The 23227-nt window shown below is 46.3% G+C and overlaps 1 protein-coding gene across 3 annotated transcripts; it reads right to left on the reverse strand.

Annotated features, from left to right (window-relative positions):
* Nucleotides 1-5111: 5111 nt before the first annotated feature.
* On the reverse strand, nt 5112-20924 carry LOC124405664 (LIM/homeobox protein Lhx9-like). Of its 3 annotated transcripts, none has more exons than XM_046880753.1 (6): nt 20476-20924; nt 18261-18630; nt 12725-12898; nt 12399-12628; nt 6042-6277; nt 5520-5922 (listed from the first exon to the last, which is right to left on the reverse strand). In XM_046880753.1, exons 2-6 carry the CDS (start codon nt 18539-18541, stop codon nt 5665-5667), a joined length of 1179 nt encoding a protein of 392 aa, XP_046736709.1. In that variant the 5' UTR covers nt 18542-18630; nt 20476-20924; the 3' UTR covers nt 5520-5664. The 3 variants fall into 3 exon arrangements, with proteins under 3 accessions (XP_046736710.1, XP_046736709.1, XP_046736708.1); XM_046880752.1 differs by having other exon boundaries at nt 20454-20924; XM_046880754.1 differs by lacking the exons at nt 12399-12628; nt 12725-12898 and having other exon boundaries at nt 5112-5922; nt 20454-20924.
* Nucleotides 20925-23227: the final 2303 nt, after the last annotated feature.

Raw genomic sequence — 23227 nt, forward strand, 5'->3', positions numbered from 1 at the left:
CAATGATATACATACGATTTTAGAAACTTGAGATAGTTTTCTGTTTTTGCAAGTCTTAAAAACGCCTAAGAGAATGATGAAATTTTAATTTCAATAATTGTACTATTAGAAAAATTTAACTGGACATAATTTCCCAGCAAGTCTACTTTATATTTGTGTTATTTGTTATATTTCTGTTAGTGAATATGACACAAATTTATTTAATTTTAACATTCAAGTTGTCATATCAACATTTAATCTGCAATTCTTACATGATGTTTACTTAGTAGTGCATTAAAAAATGGTTAAATCTACCCAAAAAATTTTATTGCACCTGCTGGGACATTTTTTCTCTAACCGTGTGTATCTGTAAATTTTATTTTCCTCTTTTTGACAGTTTGAAAAACGAAACTATATTTTGCTTTAATTCGTCTCTTACCCAATGACGCCGAAAAAACGTGACGATGGTATGATAAGAAAACAAAGCACATGAGCAATAGCAGGTATATAGCGTAAGATCGATAATCGCTATGGTGGCTTATAGGCACACTGCGGAAGAAATACCTTTGCTCGGAGCTAGGATATAATCTCCGGGGGCAAAAAGCGCGCGAGAGGAGCTTGTGAAAAATAAGCAACTAAACGAAAAGAAAAGCAAGAGGATAGAAAAAAAGTTGGCGAAAAAAGAGTATAAATAAAAATAAAATCAAGAATGAAGAAAAGGTCGAAAAAGAAGGCGAATCTCCCGACGGAGCCAATGGAATCGAAGAACTAAAGGGCATCGAGGCCGAATCAGCGGAGCGGCCTACGTGCGACAGGTTCTGCCGGGCCCCGAGGCTCCGGGACCCGGGTCCTCTTCTCGCGTTCGCCTGGGCCTTGCCGGGTAGGAGACATTATTTACAACGGAGCCGCGGGAGGACAATGTCGGAGACCAGTCCTCGCAGCCTTCCACCATCTTACCTTCCTTTTCTGTTCTCCATATGCAACAGCATCTGCCGACCGCGATGCGCCGCAGCGGGCTGCCCGGCCTAGCCGCAAGCCCGAGTCTAACTTCCATCGCATTTCAAGTCTGTTCTGCAAGCTTCGCCAGATCCTTCCAGGCTATCTGTCCGCTCGTGCTTCTCGCCTCCTCCTCCTCCTCCTCCTTTACGTGGGACCAGTCCTTATCCCTTTCCTTATACTCGTCCTGAATCGACACGTTCAACCCGCGGAGCGCAGCCTCGGCTGAATCGACGTTATCGCAAAGCGTTCGTAATAACTTGTGGGAAGACTCGAGCGCGTTGTGAGAGAAGTTTTTCAGTTTTTTTTCTTTTTTTTTCTTGTTTGTTATCCACCTGGAGGATGGATCAAAATTGATGTCCAGTTGTGTAGTTAGATTCAGGCACGAGGAATTGGACCCAAAGGACCGTCTTGGTTTCACGGAGTTTTTCTGACTGATTCCTACTTTCCAAGGCACCAAGGTCGCCTCGCGTTCCTTGAACAGTGGCGCAGATTTTTTACTCTTCAAGAATGAAGGAGTGCGGTCCAAGCTAAGCTGGACCAAATAAAGCATGAAAAAAGTTGGGTGCTTTCGATCCCAGAATCTATCAAGAGACACGCGTCACCTGCGAGTCTTGATCAAAGTACTCTTACGCTGATGCATAAGCTGGTCTTGCGCTACCAGGGTAGGTTCATAATTTGAACGACAATCCGCATGAAAAATGATTGAACTAAATACAATAACAGACAACAGAAAATGATTTTAAAAAAGTTTTTGTGCTTTTAACAAATCGATGGCCATCCAGCGTTGGCATCCAGCGGCCATCAAAAGTGATGCACGAAAGCCGAAAAGAACTTGGTTCATTTTTGACAGCTGGAATTGGATCGAGCGGAGTTTCGTCAGTTATGTCCGGTATACGCGATGTATATATACGCACGGACGAACGCGCTGAGGTAGGTATAAACCACCAAGTATAAACGGCGATGGCTGCCCGACAGCAGTTGGCCGCTGCCCTTCTTGTGGGACATCGCTGAAGCCGGGAATATACGTTATATCACTGCAGGCGAAGTAAGGAGGCGGGGAGCTGGACCAGCGCCCAGAGTCGCGGCGACAGGGTCTGACGAATAAAAACTCGAGATCGGCGGGTGAACGGATGAACGGGTGAACGCGGCGGCGGCGGCGGCGGCGGCATCAGCGACGGCCGGCGTTCCGACGTTTGACAGAACAAAAGACGATCGGCCAAACCGCGACGCGCTTCCTCCTCATTCCTGATGCCCCCGTCTCTCCTCTCGTTCCCTGCCCTTCGACTCCCTATCAGCGTCTCATTCCACTCCTCTGTCAGCCTGCCAAACTACCGATTCGTCCTAAGGCATTGCGTACAAATTACCGAAAATTGGCCCACTTTTTAACGTTGTTAATGACTTTGAAGAAACGGTGGGAATACCGATATGTCGCGGCAGGAACTCGTCGGAACGATCGGATAGGAATCTCCCTCGCCTATCTCTTACTCCTTCTCTTGGATTTCGCGGCGATTTTTGCAACGCGCAAAACACTGCGTCGCGTCCTGCATGATCGGCCCCGGGCCGTCTCTTCCTCGTCATCGTCGTCGCGGTATCCGGTCGATTTACGAAACGATTTTAATCGTCTATCACGCTCGAGAAATTGTCAATTTTTTATCTGCGAATCTCTCTCGACGTTTCATTCATACCTATAATGTGCAGTTCTCAGTGTGTAAAAGGGATATCGAAGGACCTCCGTTTCATTCCACCCAACAGTGTCTTCCGTGCTCTTGGCTAAACGCAATTTTAACCCTGTTACAATATCCACGTAGGTTCTGGTTTGTTCGCTTTTATTTTCTTGCCATTCACCTGCAAAGCTAAGCGCACGCTGCTCCTTCGCGTGCAGCTTAACCACGCTTGACTAATTGATGCGAAATTCAATCAGCTTCGGACGACCGTCGTTATTCACCGCGAAATTAGGTGCGCGCTTCTTCCGCGGTTGAAGAAAAGGATCCGCAATCCACGTAGTGAATTTTCTTGCATAAAAGTAGGAAGGCATCCAGAGGCGGAAATTTTTGCCGCATCGACGGCAGCGGCTAGCGCGACGTCTACAAAGAAGAGGGAGAGATGTTAAGGGTATGAAATGAATTCGTCAAAAACTGCCAATGAGCCGTAATCGGTGGTTGACGGAGAGATCTGCATCCGGTTTCTAGGCGTCCGAAGCGATCGAGGCCGTTTATGCCAAGCGTCGAGGGAAGGAAGGGTGGGCCCGTTGGGCCTTGTGTCTCGAGCTCATTAAATATTAACGAGGATCTCAATTTCTTCATTTCGATGGCGCGTCGTCGCGGCGAGAGAAGGAGTTGCACAGGGTTAGAAGGGACGGTAAGGAAAGGAAAGGAAAGGAAAGGAAAGGAAGGGAAAGGAAAGAAACGGAAAGGATAGGATAGGATAGCCGAGCCTCTCGAGCTTGAGCGCTGTAGCTGTGCGCAACAAACGCGATTGCAGGCAGCGTCGAACCCGCATATAGATTGAAAATTAACTTATACGAGCGAGAACAAAATATACGGTATGCGCCCGGTATATAATGCTTTGCTTACTTACCTCCCCGTGATATTTACACGCCGTGGATTATATACACGGCTCTTGTTGGTTAAACCCGAGTGGCGGCTAGTCTGTCCATCGCGAGCGTCGTTTAGCAGTTACAACCATAAAATTCTTAATATAAGCGCTCCCTCAGAACTCCGGTTGCCGACTCATCGCGAGCTACCTGCACCCACCCACCCTCCGGGAACTTAGCGAATCGCGTTAATTGACCTCGTTCTATTGTCTCGTTGTAACGCTTGTCATTTGCAACTGCTGATGATCTCTGATTGATGCCTTTCGCAGCCGACGTTTAACTCAATGGCTGGTTGACGCAGCGTCAGATCATTGATTTTTGATTATTCCCTGTCACGTTGGATTTGAAGTGAAATACTTTCTTTCTCGGAAGCTTAACGTATAACAGATAAAAATCTCGAAGCTATGCTCATGGGACAACTCTGATATGTCACACACACATTTACAGGTTTTCCATGCAATTTACATTTCATACATAATGTCCTGATATTATTGAATATATTACTATTTATTATACAGTGGCAGATGCATTGAAATGTCGCAGACTGATGTGTCTCGTATGTATTATAAGAAGATTTTCACTACACTTAATTGTTATACACGTTACGCGCTGCTTCTTGCACTGAATTTTACGTTTATACCAGCTATGCATCTATAATAACGTTAACTTTACTGTTGATTCGATAGGTTGTATTTTTTCATTTTGTAAAAGAATTTTTCACGGTGCTCGATAAATGTGTTATATATTATATACCTATATTCGCGTATCATTCATCCGTCCTATATGTATATAAATAACGATCCAAGCCAATCGCAAACTTACTACCGTCGCCTAAGTTTTTGCTTTAAGATGTATGAGACTCGCATCATTTTTTTGGCACAGACTAAACTCTGAATTTTCAATTTGAATAAATAATAACTTAGGAGATGAGAAATCACAGATTTCAAGTTCACTCCCTTATCGATTACCGCACGTTGCAAGCAGTATAATAGAAACGTCTGCCATTAAGATACAGTGTTTTAGCAGAGAACAAGTTGCACTCTGAAATGAAAATCATACAGTTGAATGAATGATATTCCCCACGAAGCGCAGTAATAATTGTGCACCAACCGTAACTCTGGCCTTGGTTACTTAATTGCTGTACAAACTGAACACCGTCTGCGTTTGGCCACTCGACGACTCATAATTGGCTGTTTAATTATTAATATCATACAATATATATATATATATATATATATATATATATATACTTGTTATACAATGAATTGTATTTTTTCTTTCTTACTTCTCTTCTTTTCCCTCCGTTTGCCACGCGCTGAAACTATACATCGTCTAAAATTTCTCGTCACTATATTACATTATACATATAATATTTAATTCGGAACTTTATGGAACTATTTCATTATCACTTGTCTGCAATAAATTGTACAATTAGGTGAAACGTAATCTTCTGATAAATCTGTCTCTATCTTTATCAGCAGTGTTAAAGTGAGAGGGTTGATAATAAAAATGAGCGAGGTAACGGGGTAGTATTCGATCCGCTGAGCTGTTTCTCTATACAATAAATGACTAGTTACAGATAGCGAGATCTTTAACCGCGACTTCGTTCCGCGAGAAATCGATGACAATGTAGTTTAGGCGAACCTATCTATCTATCTATCGAAAGCGCATGCGGCGTCGTAAGTGGGTGCCTACGCAAGTGCGACCGCAACATACGTATAATGTTTTATCCGGTAAAATCTCCTGAGATAATCTCCCCTCCTCTTACAGCCTCCCTGCATCACGTTAAGCGATTCCGTGCGGCTCGAGCGAAACACTTTCTCGATACGATAGAAACCGATTCCTTTAACGGGACGCAGAGCGATCGCGAATTGCGATTATGTATGTTATCTGAAAGACTCGCGGTTCAATCCGGCAAACCATCAGTTTCCTTAAATTTTTTCCATAAATTTTTCCTCCCGCATCGCAGCCTCGTTTCCGCTGCTCCTCCTCCGAGATCCACGGCCACCAGCTCCTTTCGCATAATCGATTTACTAGCCGAGCTGGTTGGGGAGGGAGCCAAAATTGCAGTCCTCCTCCGTTTGAAACCGGCGTCAGTAGATATCGGAGAATGATACCTGGGACGAAACGCCGGAGTGGAGATGGTGCAGCGCGTGGAGTTCCTCCATGGAAGCTGGGGGCAGGCTGTTGCTGTCCCCCATAAGACCGGAGCTCGGTCCGACACTGGGGGGCCCCCCCTGGTTCGAAGACGCGGGTGTTCCTGGGCAGCTTACGCCACCTCCGCCCCCGCCGTTTCCCTCTTGTCGCATCATGTTTCGCCGCCATTTTGCCCGGGCGTTTTGGAACCAAACCTGCGATCGAAGAGGATCATGGGGTAGAGGGAGAGGGAGGGGAGTTAGGGGCTTTTTTTATTCCGTCATGGGTGGAGGCTAGTGGTAAATATCGGATAAAACCTCCGTGAGGAACTCACCTGGAGGACGCGCTTCGACAAGCCCGTCTTCTGAGCCAGTTGTTTGAGGTCCTTTGCGTCCGGGTTCTGGTTGATGGCAAAGTAGCTCTTCATCGTTCTGAGCTGATGGTGTTTGAAGCTTGTCCGCATGCGTTTCGTCCGCTGACTCTGGTGGACGGAACCCGGGGATCCAACCGAGGCGTCGTAGGCGGTCAGCGACTCCATCGACGAGGAGAGCTCGCTGGGGTGAAGCAATTCTGTAATCGTGCAACGTTTACACCGTAATAAAACGAGCTGAGATACTATACCTACAATATACGCGCCTTTCTACTTGGTATCCCTGTTACGGGTCACATGCGCAAAGTGTGTGTAAATATTCCAGGAATATCAATTTCCAGAGTAATGAAAATTCCTGCAACTCAACCGTGGCTAGGATCTGATATACAGGACCACACGGAGTCCAATTACGCAAGAGACTTGCTTAGTCCAATACCGAGCGACAGTTTCGAATAATCCCGCAAAGTAGCAACAATTTGTAAGGACAAATACGGAGTGAGGTGTCGTGAAAGGATTCCACGACAGTCAATAATCACGTTTACGTGGGAGCGTTGCATGATGTTCGTCGAGAGACGGACGAAAGGCTCCATGGAAACAGTGACAGGTGATGAAAAATCGAAAATGGATGATGGGATGCGAACTGAGCATACCGTAAGAATTTTTGGGACACCGCGCAAGAACCGGTGCAGCTTGCAAAGGGGAATTGTGCAGCAAAGACACGTGCTGGTTAAATAAATCCAAGGAGTAAAAAGAACGGGCAAAGAATGGCGAAAGTAAGGGAGAACAAAAGAAAAAGAAAAAGAATTTAAAAAATAAAACCAATAAACAAAAACAAAACCGACTTGTTCTCCACGAAACATGGAAGTAACAGCTGCTGCTGAGGAATGACGAAGTGCATCCTTTAACGGGTTCAACCATTTACGGAACGGTTGTAAAGTGGGTACAAGATCGTGCTGGCACACCACTGGTGCCTGACGATTGTTGGATCCAATCGATGTTCCAGTCTCCATACTCGATCTCACGTGTATCGTTATTGAAAAAAGAAGCCCCGGAGAAAGAGATAAAAAGAAGGAGCAAGAAAGACACAACTCGAGACCAAACAGTTCGGCATTTCCTACAGAGGACAACGTGATCAATCAACGATACATGCTTGCAATCAGTAGTTTCGGCGGTCACAACACCAGCCGGCAGGATCAGGATCGCAGGACCAGGTTCGGTCTATCGAAAATTTCGAAAGGACATCTACGATGATCGATCATTTTCAAACGAAACCGATCGTTTCTTGTACCCTGCACGATATCGTCCCGGCGAAATAGCTGTATCAGTATGCAAGGACCGTAGATAAAAAGTTGAAGAGAATTAGAGAAGAGAATGCAGAAATATTTCTATGCCGACCGACTTTCGACGTTTTCGTCGTTATTTATATAATACATGTAGGAATTAATCTCGCAGCAGGATCACAGAACGATCCTTGGAATAAAAACTTATATATATGCATTTATATATACATGTAGTTGAACAAAAAGTGAAATTGCAAGGAATCACCGTCCCCAGCGAGGACGCAGGTATGTCAGCTGGGAGTGGGTGAAGGTGGTCCAAGGTACGAATCGTTGATGGGTCGAAGTGATTAAGGGGTCATTAATAATCGTCAGTTGTGCCGACAAGGCGGTGAGCGGTGCAATCCCGACGCGTTAAGCATTTATGCAGGATGGCTGACGGGAAACAGGGTAAACACCGAAGTGCGTAATCCGGGCAGCGTATGAGAGCAACGCTTGCTACGGCCAATTACCGTCTGACCACGGAGAGCCGGTCGTACGTAAAGATTGTAGAATCGGAACAGCGACACAACCGCACTCGCGTCTTGCTCTGGGACTAGACTAAATGCAGTTTGATAGACTATTACTGCGTCTTGTCTGGTAGCGTGCGAAAATTTTGAGTTTAAAGTTCATTTGTTGTATGATTTTTTTTCGTCCTTGAGATTAGTCATACCGTTCAACTTTAGATAAGTGAGTGAAGCTACAGGCTAAAGAGCATGTGTTTCAAAAAAATGTTTTGCATTACTTTCATAAATTGAATATTTCAATTGTTGAACCTTTATTTTAGTTAGAATTTTAAGGTTGACTTGAATTCTCTACGATTTCATTAGAACTAGGCAAAATTTCAATGTACTTTGCTAACTTATTCCTTTTCACTGATAAACTGTATGGTCCAATTTATTTATTGAGATTTGTAGTAATATATCCATTAAAACCATTACCCATTAGAAATGTCGACGCCTCTATTTATAATAAACCTTCGATTAATCACTCACCGGTTTTCTGATCAAGAATATTTTTGTAATCTATAAATCACGGAATGGTATAACGATCATTTCGAGTCTGGCTTCGCAAGAGCAAAAGAGAGAGAGAGAGAGAGAGAGATGTAAAGTGAAAAAATGAAATGTGGTAAAAAAATGAAAACTGAGAAAGATATATCCTGTTTGGTAATCAGTGTTAACGTCTGAAATCCGTTCATAAAACAATGACTATCTCGTTTAAATCAGTGCACGCGGGTTCTGCGCCGGGATTATAGCGGTCCGGTTTCTGCACCCGGATGGAAGCAGAGGCAGCAGCGCAGGTTGCGTGTGGAGGTTTTACATGCGCAGTGGTCATGCAGCGCTGGGTGACCACCCAGCGACGAAGAGACGGCTTGGCCGCAGAGGGCGAGCCTATAGGTACCGCGAGCCACTCGAAGAGTCAATCTAATAAATAACACGACAGTGGATAACCATTGAATTCAATTGAGAAAACAAGTTTCGAATAAGACTAAAAGCGAGCGAGCGTCTCCTACAGAGACTCGACGTGCAGGTCTCGGGGACCAGGACTCTCAAGTCTCGAGCTGCAGCTGCTGCTGCTGATGCTGCATCCAACGGGCTACCAAACACGACGATATATTCTAAACAGTGTCCAGAGTTCGAATCTACACAGATCTCGCCCAAACGCAAGTCGCTTTTGTAGGATCGAATTTGAATAGAGAATTTTTCACTTTCGAAGGGAGCCAACTCGCCGGGGCTTCGTGTTTCCTTCGTCGTTACAAGGGATACGTACTAACCTGCCTTAAAAGGCCTGCAGCTTCGAAGGGTTTCCGTATCTCTTGGGAGGTATTTTGATACTCCGATATATATTGTCACAGCGCGTATTTAATCAACCTCTTCCGAGTCAACGTGAGGATTTGTCGGGCGTTATCTATCCCGAATTTCTATAAACTCTGCTCTTTCCGAGTCCTCAAACTTCCCAAGTCCACAATAATTCACAAATCTTTGTACTGACCTAATGGATTCGTGATTGTAAGATTTGCAACTTCGGGAAATCATGCTTGCACTGTCACTGCGATATTTCTTCGGAAAATTCACAACGTGTGGCACTCGAATCGTATATACGAACAAGTGCAGACGACAAGTTAGTTGGCGGTTTTCTCCCATTTCTACAAGAAGAAAGAACAAGTTCGAAATGTGCAGTCGGAACAGCGAGTCGAAATTGACGTATTTTTGGGACCGTTTCAAGACTCTCGAAGTGGTCCCATCCGGAGGAATACTTTCGCGACAGAGTGTATTTCTGTACGAGGTCTTATATTCGGTTGTCCGCTACCTGCAGCACACGCAGCACGTACGGTGAGCAACTTTTGGAGACGTCGACGGCGGTGTGGTCCCCGGTGGTCAAGAAACTTCGCGAGACATTTGGCCAAAGAATCGTTTGGACCGCGGTGTTTACTTTTTATTGTGCAGTTCCTGAAGTAAAATAAGAAGAGAAAAATTCCGTCGGCCGATGCGGCGTGTTCCCGTTTCCGAAAAAGTATCCTTCGTGGTTTTTTCAAACGTTTTTTTTTCTCGCTTTCGAATCTCTCAATGCAAGCGTCTTGTTGTAGGTACTTTCTTGGCAAGTATGTATATCGATTCCATGATCCTGATTCGACGTTTCCGAAACGCCGAGCGTTATGGTTCCGTACAGTTTCAGGGCAACAGCTTAATAAACATCTTGGCGAAACGTAACTCCGGTAATTCCTGAATGACGTAATTTACGGCGGAGTAATTCAACGCCTTAGGGACGAAGAGCACCGGTAAATATACACGCACACGCAGCTCAGACGGAGAGAAATACGGAGATAAGAGAGAAAGATGCGCATCTACACGGCGTGCGGGTAAAAGGTGAATTCAGTCGGCGGCGCGCGGCCATTCTGCGCCCGGTGAGGGCTGCGGGCACGCATTGGTCGATGCAGCATTCTTTTCCCGGAGGAGCGGCCAATCAATGCATCTACGCGCCGATACCCATCTGTCACTGTCATGCCAGCGCGCTGCCCGGTCCCTAAGATCGGGATATTCTCCCGAGGGATGGAAGGCATCCGCGAGAGGTAGTCCTCAGGGCGGCAGCATCCTTATACCTTAAATTAATCGGACAAATTTCAGACACGACTAAATCGCGCTTGCGCCACGCTTTTTTCGTCCCTATTTTGCCCATTTTTATTTAGCGATCTTGTCGGCAGGTGGATGTATCGTCATTTCTTACTCTGTGGATTAATTACTACACGCCGCATAGAAGAACAACGGATGCATCTGCAGTTTGTACAGCGATGATATATACAAGATTGTCTGAAAAGCTGTGAGCAATCGCTATGGCAACCGGTCCTCGAGATCTCAGGTGCTAAACGAGGCCTAATTGAAGTTTATTGGCAAGTTTGTTCTTTGTTGCTGGACAAAGCGAACGAAAGATCTCGTCGAGGAGCTCGTCTACTTAAATCAGTTGTATTATACCCACGAGGAGCTGGCCGATCGTATACGGAATTTCCTACGTGCAGATAGAGAAGACTAACGCGCCGCTTGCTGGTGGCAATTGCAGTCTGCACGTTGCAACGACAGAAGCCATAATGAGAAGGAGAAGGACAAAAGAAATCCAAAAAGAAGAGGAAGCCGAACACCACGAAGAATCCACGGACAGTTTTGTCACACGGTGCCACGTTTCTTTCATTGACAAAAAATAGCTGCGGCATAGCTACGTGACGCACGTTTTGTCGAAAGGACATATGCAATACAGAAGATTGCAGAAACGCCTTTCCAACGACCAACAAAGTTTCACGATTCTCTTAAGCTTATTAACTTGGTAATTTACCAATAAAAATTTTTGTCTCAATTTAGAAAACTTAAAGACTTACTTTTGTGTAAATTCCTTCAATACCCATCTGATCCTGTTCATGAACAAGCGACTCTTGCAAAGAATCGTTCGCATTAGCGGGTGAGGCCTAATAGTTCGGCTCTCGGCGTTGACGTCGACAACACCTATCCTAACGATCGAAATCTCCTCATGTGAGCTGTTTGATTAATCGAAACGATTTTGGGTATTCGAAAGACGTCAGTCTAACACGCGTCACCTCAACTCTGTGGCAAGATAACGTCGATCCAGTTCAGCTATGGTCTAGCTTCCCAAAGGATACGCAGCGTCCATTGCCTGCAGAGGCTAAATAAAAGAACCGAGACGCTATCCGAGTCATCGACAAATCCCGCGAAGATGTCTCACTGCTCTTGACAGGATGTCATTTATTTTATAAGCCCCGTCTTGTTGCCTCGTTTCTCAGTAATATTCTCACCCGCTATATACAATATGCATTTACATTGTATTTACTCACATATCCTTGCTCCAGTCTCACACAGGAAACACACTTTATAATTTTATACACCTCAGGCTCCCAAATTTTATTTTTCCTTTTCTCACCGTCGTCACGTCATACCTACGTGAATCACGGATAAAAGTTTTATTCTACGTCTGCAGTACACGCGGCGGTAAACTTTACTCAGTGTTAATAATTCTTCGTTTCAATCCTCCTCCTCCTCTCTCTCTCCCTCTCACTCACTGTAAGCCTACAGTCGGCCAAATGTTTGCTCCGGCTAGGGAAGATTGGAGTGCGGATCTCATTGCCGGGGCAAATAATACGCGCCCTCAATCTGTCGAATTGCAGTAGCTCGTCCACGTCGGGGTTCCTCTGTTTAGTTTCAACTTTCGAACGCGCGAGCCGCTTACCACCCTGCCAATTACACTTAACAGCCCCAACCCCCGACTCAGCGCGGCACCAATTACTTGTATTTATATTCCACCCTCCCCGGACCCCCGAGCCCGAGTCTTCTGCATTTTTTACACATGAGAGTATAAACGTTTGCACAAGTGCGATTATTACAATATTTGCCCACACAAAAGGAAATTCGCGGCGTATGTTACGCCCTAATAAGCGATAGAGAAATGTGAAATTTTGTGAATTCTGACGTTTCAGAGTTATTTCCATGTTGCAGGTACTCACCTAGAGCGCCGGTAGCCAGTCGCATCGTGACCGGTAAATCGGAGCCGGTAGCGTCAGAGAGTTTGCGCTTCCGGGGACGACCCTTCTGGACGCCACCGCCTTGGAGAGGGCTTTGTTCGGCCGCACTGAAGTAGGCTGGTCCAGGAGAGACTCCGGGTGATCCGATGTCGTCGACGCTGCCTCCGGCGCTGTTGTAGTCAGCCGCACAGCAAATGAGCTCGTAGTGAGGCCTGGGCGGAGAATCGGGCGATCGATTGATCAGGAGAATTGGCCTCGAAACCAGTCGAAAATCGATACTGATTGACCGAAAATTCTCGGCATCTCACCTGCAGTATACCAGCCCTTCTCTCTGGCCAAAGTGATCACCTTTGTTCAGGGGAACGCCGCAGGATGCACAAGTGAAGCAAGCGACGTGGTAGACCAAATCCCTCGCCCTCATGACAAGCTCTGAGGCCGAAATTCCGGCTCTACATCGAGCGCATCTCGACACCGCGAATAGGCTGAAAAAAAAAATTGTTTCAACGATTGACTGGACACAAAGTGTAACTTGTTTCAGGATTTTCTTTCAGATAGTATAAAGTAATTGACATGATGTGATCAAAATGATAAAGCCTCTTGGCGATTCTGAACCAGAGAACTATCGTAGAAAAATAAAAGGAATTTAATTTTCGAGCGGCATTCAAGTTCAGGGATCGAAGATCGCCGGTTAAGCGGACCATTCAGAGATTTATGCGGCGACGTGAGACTGGCCTGTCTCGAAAGAGGGACGCCTGCACCCTTCGCCTCGCAGTCCGGATCGGATCTTCCATGTTTCAATAGAACCGCAAGATATTTCCAGAAATGGCGGACAATGCTACGATTCCGCGCGTGCATTCCTCCCCTCTTTCCCGTTTCCTTCGTTTCTTCTTATATTTTCCGCCGTCTCGATGCCAGCGCCCAGTACGTTTTCATATGCCTGGACGATGTTTGCAAACTTTCTTACACTGCACGCTGAAATTCAACGATTCTCAACGTATCTGCAGCAGCGATTGTGCAATGGTGTCTGAACTCACCCACACATTTGCTGGCCCGCTGGGTCCGCATGCGAGAATCTTATGCAGTTTTTAGAATATGCCGAACAATGCCGCGGAACCACTGGAAACTCCAGAGCGCAAACGTAGCCGGGAAGGTATTGTACGGTTTGAAATGCTGCTGCGCAAAGTGTGCGTATAGCTGTGTAGGGTGTAGGATCCTATACCTACACCTGAGTACCTACACACACGACATGGAGAAGAAGGGCGAACCGGCGGGACGCGCTCCCCGCCTATATAGATCCAACGTTGCAGTATTGTATTGTTGCATATTGCATGGAGTGTCTCGTTGTTTTCCTCAGTAACGAACCAGAAAGATACCAAGGCGGACGCTTCCTCTCTGGTTCGAACCAACGTCTGTTTCTATATATACATGTATAGATATATATTATATATATATATACACTTATATCACGCATTATCTTATACCTGGCATATGTAGGTATAATACTGCACGCCGAGCAATAACTTCTAATTTATTAAGACTGTATATCTCTCGTGCTTTTACACAGCCCGGCAAAGATTGCAAAATGCAATGCAATGAATAATTTATATTGATAAAATATTATTATACATTACACGAATTACTGACAGATATGACTCGAAGTTGATTTCAATTTTATTTCACACATTCGCTCCTGCCGACGTACACTTTCTAGCAAAGAAGAAGAATCATAAGTGCAATAACCGTACGTACATAATACATCCGAAATTCGTGTACCATCCAATGGAAAGAGCGAAAGGGTAGAAAAAAGAATGATACGCCGGTAATGTCCGAGAATTTTACGCGCATGTCAGTCAAATAATTGGACTTTAGCCGACCTGTAATTATCCACTTTTCAACGCGATTCTCGTGATCGTATATTACGTACAACGCACACATTGCGCATGCGTGACATGTATACGCGTGCAGCATGCAGATGACCAGGGTGAAGATAGATCGCGTAGGAATTAATTCCTTGTTACTCTTGCTCCAAATAATTGGCACGCGCTGCATGTGCGCGCGATTAACCGGCGGAATTTGCCTGGAAATTTCCTGTCTCGCAGTTTACATAAGAGATACCGTACAGAACATGATTTTATAACCGCGACGAAAATTGTCCTCGTTGTTTATTTGCGATGTTAATATGTAGGAATGAGTTCGGTGGATCGATGAGTCTGAAATCGCGCATTCGCGTAACAATATTACATTATACGTAATGCAGGGAGATGGTGGGAACGCGCGGCGCGACGGCTGGCGCCGGGACGCTCTGCAAGGTGTCGACGCTATCGTCTTCTGAGCGTTGAAGGGGGAGATAATAATCTTTATAATATATATTACGTGATTGAAATTCATAATTTTATTCAGTAGCAATATTATTACCCGAGTATATAGCAGTTACAAGTGCGTGTTACCAACCCATTAGGAAAATAAAATTACGGTAATTTTACCCGCAGCACCGATTAAAATTGCACACAGCCGCACATGATGCATGATGATGCAGCCATGCCCGTCGTTGTTGCTTGAAATTTCTACGTCTCAGACAACGAGCAATGCAGGCAGAGGTACTTGCGTATTTCCATAATTTCTTGGCCGTAGAGCGAATTCACCTGCGGATCATCTCTGTAACACGAAATGTAAAAATCCCCGGTCACGATGCCAGATTATAATAAATGTCAGCAATTAACGGTTGCTTCATTTCAACACAAAGTAGTGCGATCGTAACGGAGGAAAGGAAAAGAAAAAGAAAAATCAACGAATGAATAAACGAAGTAAAAAACGGCCGGAATTGGCGATAGAAAACATTGTTGCGAGCAGCTGCTCGTCGTTTGATAGTTTCGATATCAACGCCGAGACGGAGGCGAGAGGGCTTCGGTACCCTCCATGTAAGACCGTCAAGTCGCATGTCGACGGTTGTACGTTGTGTAAAGTCTCGTCGATTCAAAGTACACGAGTCGCGGCGTCGCCAATCGGCACATTAATTACGCATCCAATCTATGCTCGGTGCAATGCTGCATACACACACACACACACACACGAATGCACACGGATTCGATGTATGCGGCGGTGGGAGGGGCAGGCATGTGTGCGTGTGTTCAGCGTAATGCGCACCGTGAACACGAACACACGCTTGTCGTATACACAATTATTTTCCAAGTACCTACTTTCGTTGAAATATGCAACGAACACGGTGAACACGCCGATCGTACAACTCGTCGACAACCCTATTCACCGCACATTGCACCGTTTATTATCATGTCTATTACGATTAGATTCGACGATTCCCGTGGCAGAAATTCCCGCAGGAAATTCTTTTCGACTCATCTTGTTATAATAAATACACATACCTAATTGCGAAACTCTTTCCTGCGGTCTCTATTATCGCATCTTGGAATTATCGCATGCACTTAACGTATAATAACATCGGTCGAGAGAGAACATTTTTTTCTTCAATTGTTTTCATGTAATCAGTACGAATTTTCGATTAAATTTGTGCTTATAATTTATTCTGTTCTCTTTTACTAAGAGACAATCTCATTGTTATCAATATATCGGAAACACGTTCTTCTCAATTACAATTCAGCAATCGAATGTTCCTTCTCATCGAGACACTTGGAATACCCTGAAAAAATTACCAGAGCGCGGAATATTAATTTTTTACTCTATAATAATTGATGTTCGTTAATTATTCATTCTTTCACCCCCGGGTGGCAGAAGAACGCCTCCGCATTGTTGATCAGGGAGTTTCGATGAGATACGTAATTACCGAGCGAAAATCGAGGATTTGCCATCAGACGGAGTTGGTGGTTCCCGAGCCGACGTCTTTCGACGCCTCGACACCTAAGGCCGCTGTAAATCAAGCCCTCGGTGACTTATCCAGCGTGTTACCCAACGCGGGTGGAATTCAAGATCAGCAGATAGCCGAGCAGAGCAGACGGCCATTAGTAGACATTTTGTGTGGTCCCCCCTCCCGAATATAACTGACGCTTCTATGCAAATTTCATACTACCTCAATAAATACTGAAATGGCCGACGGAAAAGGCACCGTGGTGTATAATATAAAAGCAAGCACAAAATAACCACGGCAGCATGGGTTTTGCATTAATTCGACCGGGCTTACAAGACCGGTGTAATATTCACCGGTAGGTAACCATTTTGAATTGTCTCCCCCTCTGTCAGCTCTGCTATTTCACCCACGCGTTCATTCCGCTGCAGAGCCGAGTGCTGTTTCAACGAATGACGGGCGATCGCTTATTTTCGCATCTTATGTACCCTGTTAAAAGTGCAAAACTTTGAAAATGGTTCGACTGACCGGAGAAAAAAGTCTGCACCTTAATGACTCATTCGAATACTCCAAACAGGATAGATAATTCTCTTCTCAACTTGAATTTAGGGTACGTTTCAAAATAATTTCTGTACAGCTGATGGTCTTTGCGGTCTTTTTCATACGCATGGATTATATCCAGAGAAGCGTTTATCGCCGGACGAGGTCGAAGACCGTGGCTAAAGCCGCAATCCGTATTGTCTCCGACTTGAGTTACAACGTAATTGCAGCTGACGACGGATCTTAGGGAAGAGACGCAAGAGCTTCGAGAGGGATGAATTTCGTTGAAAGCGTCGTATTAAGACGGAGGGGGAAAAAAACTCGGGTACTAATTGGAACAATGTAGTACATTAGGTACATAGCTGAATGTACCTGCGTACAGAAGGTGAAGGTATGAAGGTATGGTACATACAAGGGCTGCATGTACGACAAAGTTGATCCGGCGGTAACAACCTTGGAAACGTTGGATCGTGTATCCTTGGGGAAATCTCGAAAACGCAGTAGTGCGTCAGAGAACATAGAAAACACTTGAATCGATGGTCACGTGGCGCGAGAGTTCAAAAAGTCCCGGGGATGACTCGAGGGTTGCGTATTGATATTCGCATTCGTTCGTCTCGAGTTGTCTTGCAGTCGGGAAAGAAACGGTGACTGGCTCTGAGAAACGATCTCGTGAATGTGTGCATAGTGTACATGTATACTTACGTACAAAGGTATACGTATATATCACTCGTCGGTTCTTCTCTATATACCAAAGTGGAATGGAAGGACGTTGAATATATATTCACAAAGAGCAGCGAGACTCTCGGACGAACTTGCAGACGAGAGCAGAGAGAGAGAAAGAGAGAAAGAGAGAGAGAGAAGGAGAAACTGGGAGCGGCGATGGGGCGCTGCAGGGAAGAGGCGGAAACCCTGGAGTGAGCGTAACTCGAGAGAGTTGAATCAATGCGACAGTCCTCAGCTTCTACCTCAGCCCTCTTTCCGACCAGCCTCTCACCCTCTCACCCTCCCTCGCTCTCCAGCCCCGTTAAGCCCACCACCCCAAAGCTCTGGTTCCAACTAAAGTTGATGTACCGTTCCGATTCCACGACCGTGGGACTCACCCGCTCTCATCCATCCGTAATCAAAACGAAATCACGTCATATACTCAAGTTAAAGTTCGAAGTTACGATTCGGTTTCTCGACATGGAAAGAGTATCACGAAAAATGGCGAATAAAGTTTACAAACATGAGTACGAGCTTTCTAGTATTCTAAACATCGCGGTATTCATCATCGCCGAGTCAATGAACTAGCGTCGTTTTAATTTTCCACTTGTATACATGTACGTGAAACTACAGTGTTTGAAACTCCTGACTTTTCAAAGATTTGCTTTTGGAACCAACACTATGCGAGAGCCGATGAGAAATGATTTCTGATTAAATTACAGGTCGGATACCTACCTACAGACATACAAGGAAAATGCACAATGTAAATCAGGCGTTACACTGACCGGTAATAATCCTCTTTGCAGTATATATTTCCATCCCTGGCGAAGCAAGTGAGTTCGGCAGCCAGGGGTAGTCGGCAATGGCAGCACCTGAGACAGCCGCAGTGCCAGGCTCGGTCAGCAGCCCTGAGATACCAGCGCTCGGCGATTTCTCGTCCGCAGCCTCCGCAGCTTAGCCCTCCTTCCGGGTTGCTGGACGGGTCGCTGGTGCCCACCTGACAGCTGCCGACGGCACCATCCCCCGGTAGGGGGTTTCCACCGCCGCAGCCCACTTCCTTCAGCATCGCCGACCGCCGCGCCAGCACCCTGACCTCATGCTGACCCCGTTGCCAACGATCCTGCGTCGTCTGGACTTTGGTCAGTTTTTATATTCCTGTAAAAGGGAGGCGTTGGTTATTTTCTCAGGATTTTTTTTTGTCCCGTATATCATGAGAGAAGAGTGGAGCGACGGAATCGTGGTCAGCTCTGTGATCCGTCTTATGGTTCGATTTGTATTATAATTTTTATATTGGAATTTCTTTTTACACGGGTACCGCGCGGTATGCATGCGGTAAAAGTTCAAAAGCCTCTTCGGAGATGGATGGAAAAATATATAACGTTAGAAATCGTGGTCGATGTGCAAGGTGAACGTGGGAAAATCGTTTTCTTTTGGACAAAAACTTGGCCATGTTCTTGAACGACTTCCTCCTGCACGTCTTTTATGAGGTTTACGCGCTACAGGCATCGGTGTATAAGATACAATTACCCGATGCTATATAAAGAAGTATAAAGATGCTCTTCGAATTCTCAATTTACTATCTGACGCTCGAACGATTAACCGCGACGCGACGGCGCAGGAATCTCAATGGAGGCTTGGCTAAATTTGATGAATCTTGTAGACGCTATTTTATACAATCAATTTCTCGACACCTAGCGGTTAGTGTTAAATTGTACCTCAGGGGTTCAACGTAAAGTCTTCGTGAGAGGTCCAGGCTGGAAAAAGGCTGAAGACGACAGGGTTGAATTTTGCAACGTCATCCTCAAGAAAATAACTGCACGATCATTTCTGCCGGGGTAAAACTGTAAATAATATAATATCAGGAAGTTGAAGAAAAATTTTTGAGAGACTTTTATTCCCAGTTTCTCTATAACACAAAGCTTGAGAACAAAAACTGAGTACTTGACTGTATTTTGAAAATGATAATAAAAAAATATGTCTCATCCTTGAACCATAGTCTGATTTTTTTCTTTACTCCAAACCATTGAATCTGGATACCTCTTTTCTTAGAGAAAGTTAATAAACATCGCGTTGAGTAAATGGAGAATTAAGTAATCTAGATGTCCGAAGATGGAACCTCGAAGAAGCGTTGCAGATTCTGCGCGGTGCAAAAGGTATATGTAGGTATCTGTCAGATATAATCGCTGCAGCGGAATACTGCACGAGCTAATTTCTCGGCCGCGAGGTTTTACGCGTGGGATGGTATCGACGTAAGTATGATGCTAATGAAGACAGTAATGATCGTAACAAATTAAAATCGAGTTAGATATTAATCGCGAGTCCGTGAGATAGGATGCTATACGTATTACTAGGGAAGAACCGAACGTCTTTATACAGGTAATTATCGTTACTCAAACTTGAATAATTGGCACATGGACGCTGCGCAGCGTGCACGAGGAGCCCGAATCTTCTCAAGACATTAAAAATCGGTGTTTAATTCTTTTTTATTTCTGGCTACGATACAAAACGTGTAGTGTGAAAGCCTGAATTCTAATTCAAGTTCAGAAAACTGTACGATAACGCAGCATCGCCACTGTCACGGTGTTTCATGAATGAAAAGGATCGAAAGCTCGGCCAATGCCGCGAGACAAACGCGACTCGGTGCACTGATGAATGAATTCTGGCCGGGTAGGTTAACCGGGTTTCTGAATCAGCCAATCAGCCCAGGAGCTAATTAGTTAGGTCTGCTTATAGTACAATAAATCAACGTCCACCGGGCGACGGAGAGGTGGAAGTCTCGTATTTGTTGAGCCACGTGGCTCTCGATCCGAAGAAGAAGACCAGCGTCTCATCTCGGGTCCGTCGGACGTCCTCTTAATTATTTTCTACACACGTTCCCGCGTGATCCGTTACACCGGGGATTTGACGTGCGGGGTAAGTAAGACGGAAAAACGGGCCGAGGAAACATTTTAACGACCCTTCCTCTCGTTTTCCAGGACTCACCTGGAATCCCGCACCTACCTGCTCCAGGCGTTACCAGCTCGATGACGGGATCGTCCTTTCCGTCGGCCGCGGCCGCGCGACGAAGGAGATCCTAAGTTCCTCAGATCGGATCTCGCGACAGTCGAAGCACCACAATCGTCACTGTAAACACTTTTCGTCGATCTGTAATATCCCTCCGATATAACGTCGGTCGAATCGCAGAGCCCGTCGCTCAGTTTTTGGCTGCGTGTGTCTCTCTTTAGTCAAGTGATTTTTACCTCTTCGGTCCTGCAGGACTGCGGGAATATCAGGCTTTCCGAAATGTCCTGCACAAGGAGGCGACGGGCAGTTCGATGCTGTGACGATGGCTCGCCCTTGCGATTTTTCTTCGTCTCGGAAACGGTGCCGCGCGGCTTGATTCGAACGAAATTTCTGTCGCAGTCACACTAGGCGAACACACACGGCTCTCCGGATGCCACGGCCGCTGGATCGGCCCCGGCTTTCGAAGTACGAGGGCGCTACGAAGAGGGGTTGGGGATTATGGGAGGGGTTTCCAAGGGGTAGATACGCCCGGGTGCGCCAGGGTGCCTGGACGCTTTGCGCAGCGGCTGCGCGGTCGTAGTCGGCGCCGCGACGCCGGCTGATCCGCCGTCGGCGGGCATCGCTCCCAACGTATAAGGATTTTCCAAAACTGACAACCAAGCCAAAATCGGCGAATTCCTGGGATCCAGGATTGGGAAGTTGACAGCGTACTGTTTTATTGTTAGTACCGCAGTGTCATCTTGGCTTAGTACCGGTATAATCAAGGGAAGTCAATATCAGGCGTCCATTATTCATTGTGTAATGGTTCATGCTGTGGCAGACTAGTATCAGGTATTCGGTATTGATTCCGCATTGATTCATAGATCACCAATGCAGGCTCGGTACCTTTCATCAGTGTTGGTATAGGATCATATAATCCTTCGGGGAATAACCATTGATGGTTCATTGTCGCCACAGAGACTAGACCAGTAACGATAGCCTTATAACGATCAACCAACCAACATCGGTCCAGTTCTGGAAGCCTGTCACAAGTCTGCTTTTGCTGGAGAGAAGAGCGGGTGAAAAGGGAGGAGGAAGACTCGGATTTCGTTCCGGCTTCCTTCAGCTTAAGTCGTAACAAGCCGTCGATCAAGACCCAAGGCCCGTCTAATAAACGCAGAGCGACATAGAGGGCAATTATACCGCACCTCAGGTGGTAATAATCTCCCGAAGAAGTACCTTCCAGATCTAGATTTCCCGTCTTAATTTCAAGCCGCGGTCCGCAGCGCTTGTTCGAAAGCCCGGGGGTCGGTGACAGCGGCGATCTCAGAGATGAGAACAATTAACCCCCGGGTCCCGGGTCATCGGGCCAAAACCGAGGGAATGAGCATAATTCGGGTCGACCAGTTGCGGCTGGTTAAATTAATTGCTACTCCCGTGTACGCGCGTGTATTATACATACGCACAGCAGAGAGACAAGTAGGAACACGACGTGTCAGGGCGCGTGTTCGTAGAGGATACCGGAAACGGCGAGAATCCCTCCGAATTCTAAGGACGGCTTCGTGACGAGCTCGGTATTATTTTGACGGCGTTTCAGGCCCTCGATTCTAGATTCTCGAGGCGCCGAACGTCGCGAAGGCAGGGAGGGGGTCCTGGACGCCGGGTTCCCCGGCCTTCCACTGCACCCGTCGCACTCTCGACACGTAGCCTCCTCGAGGCGCGGCCTCCCGTCGTCCCGGTCGATCGCGGCGCCGGGCATCGACCAATCAGGAATGAAGAAGGGGACCAGGTCGCCCTCGGATTGGTAGGCGGCGGTTGTCTCGGTGACAGGCCGATGCCGGCGTTGAACGCCGACGGGGAACGGGAATGGGTTCCGCAGCATCCGTACCAGCCGGCTGCGGGCCAGCAGTGGGAGTCATCTGGTGGTCCGTTGAGGAAACGACGCGACGACGGTGCGGCAGAATTTTCAGGAATACCATATGCACATTCAGGGGCGCGGAAGGTCGTGGAAATCCTTGAGGGTTTTCCGTGAGGCGCCTGATTCCGTGGTGAAAAAGGCGAGAGTCCGGAGGTGGACGTCTGGTTGGGAACCCGGGGACGTGGGCGAAGGTGACGAAGGTGAAAAGAAGGGGTGATGAAGACAAATGGTGGCCTTCACCCCGGAAGGCGAGACGAGCTCTCTTGTTGCTCCTTCTTCTTCCGAGGCAACGACCAACCTTTGCCTGCGGGAAGCGTCGGCATCCCCGCGTGTCAGGTGTCAGGAGGAGATCCGTACCGGGTCCTCCAGGTTTAATTAAAAATAGGCCGCTGGGTGAGCTGCTCACTCTGCAGGATCACCAACTCGGAAGACGTGCCTAAACACCACTCGGGTCAATCTTGGGTGCATGCCGCGATGGTACGAAGCTTGTTATTCAATTAGCACTAATTTGTTATCCTCGCGTTCGGTCGTACGGTTCTTTTTTGTGTATATATATGACATATAAGAACAAGGCGGATCTCAGGGCGAGTTTCTACTCTGACCCGCGTTTCTGTTCTGTACTCGCGGATCTATAAGCTCTCTTATTCAGCCAGACGTATATGTATACCTACATAAAACCGTCTCTGAATTTTTTTCTATCCTTCACGTAATTTATTAAATCACAACTTATAATTAGCCTTGTATCTGGTAATGCTTCACTCACAATCAGTTAAAAAAGAACCCACAGCACTCTCAAGTGAGGTGGCTGTACCAGTCATTGACACCTTAAAATAAACGTGAACTAATTTTCTG

Source organism: Diprion similis, chromosome 4, assembly GCF_021155765.1.
Source record: "Diprion similis isolate iyDipSimi1 chromosome 4, iyDipSimi1.1, whole genome shotgun sequence".
Classification (NCBI taxonomy): Eukaryota; Metazoa; Arthropoda; class Insecta; order Hymenoptera; family Diprionidae; genus Diprion; species Diprion similis.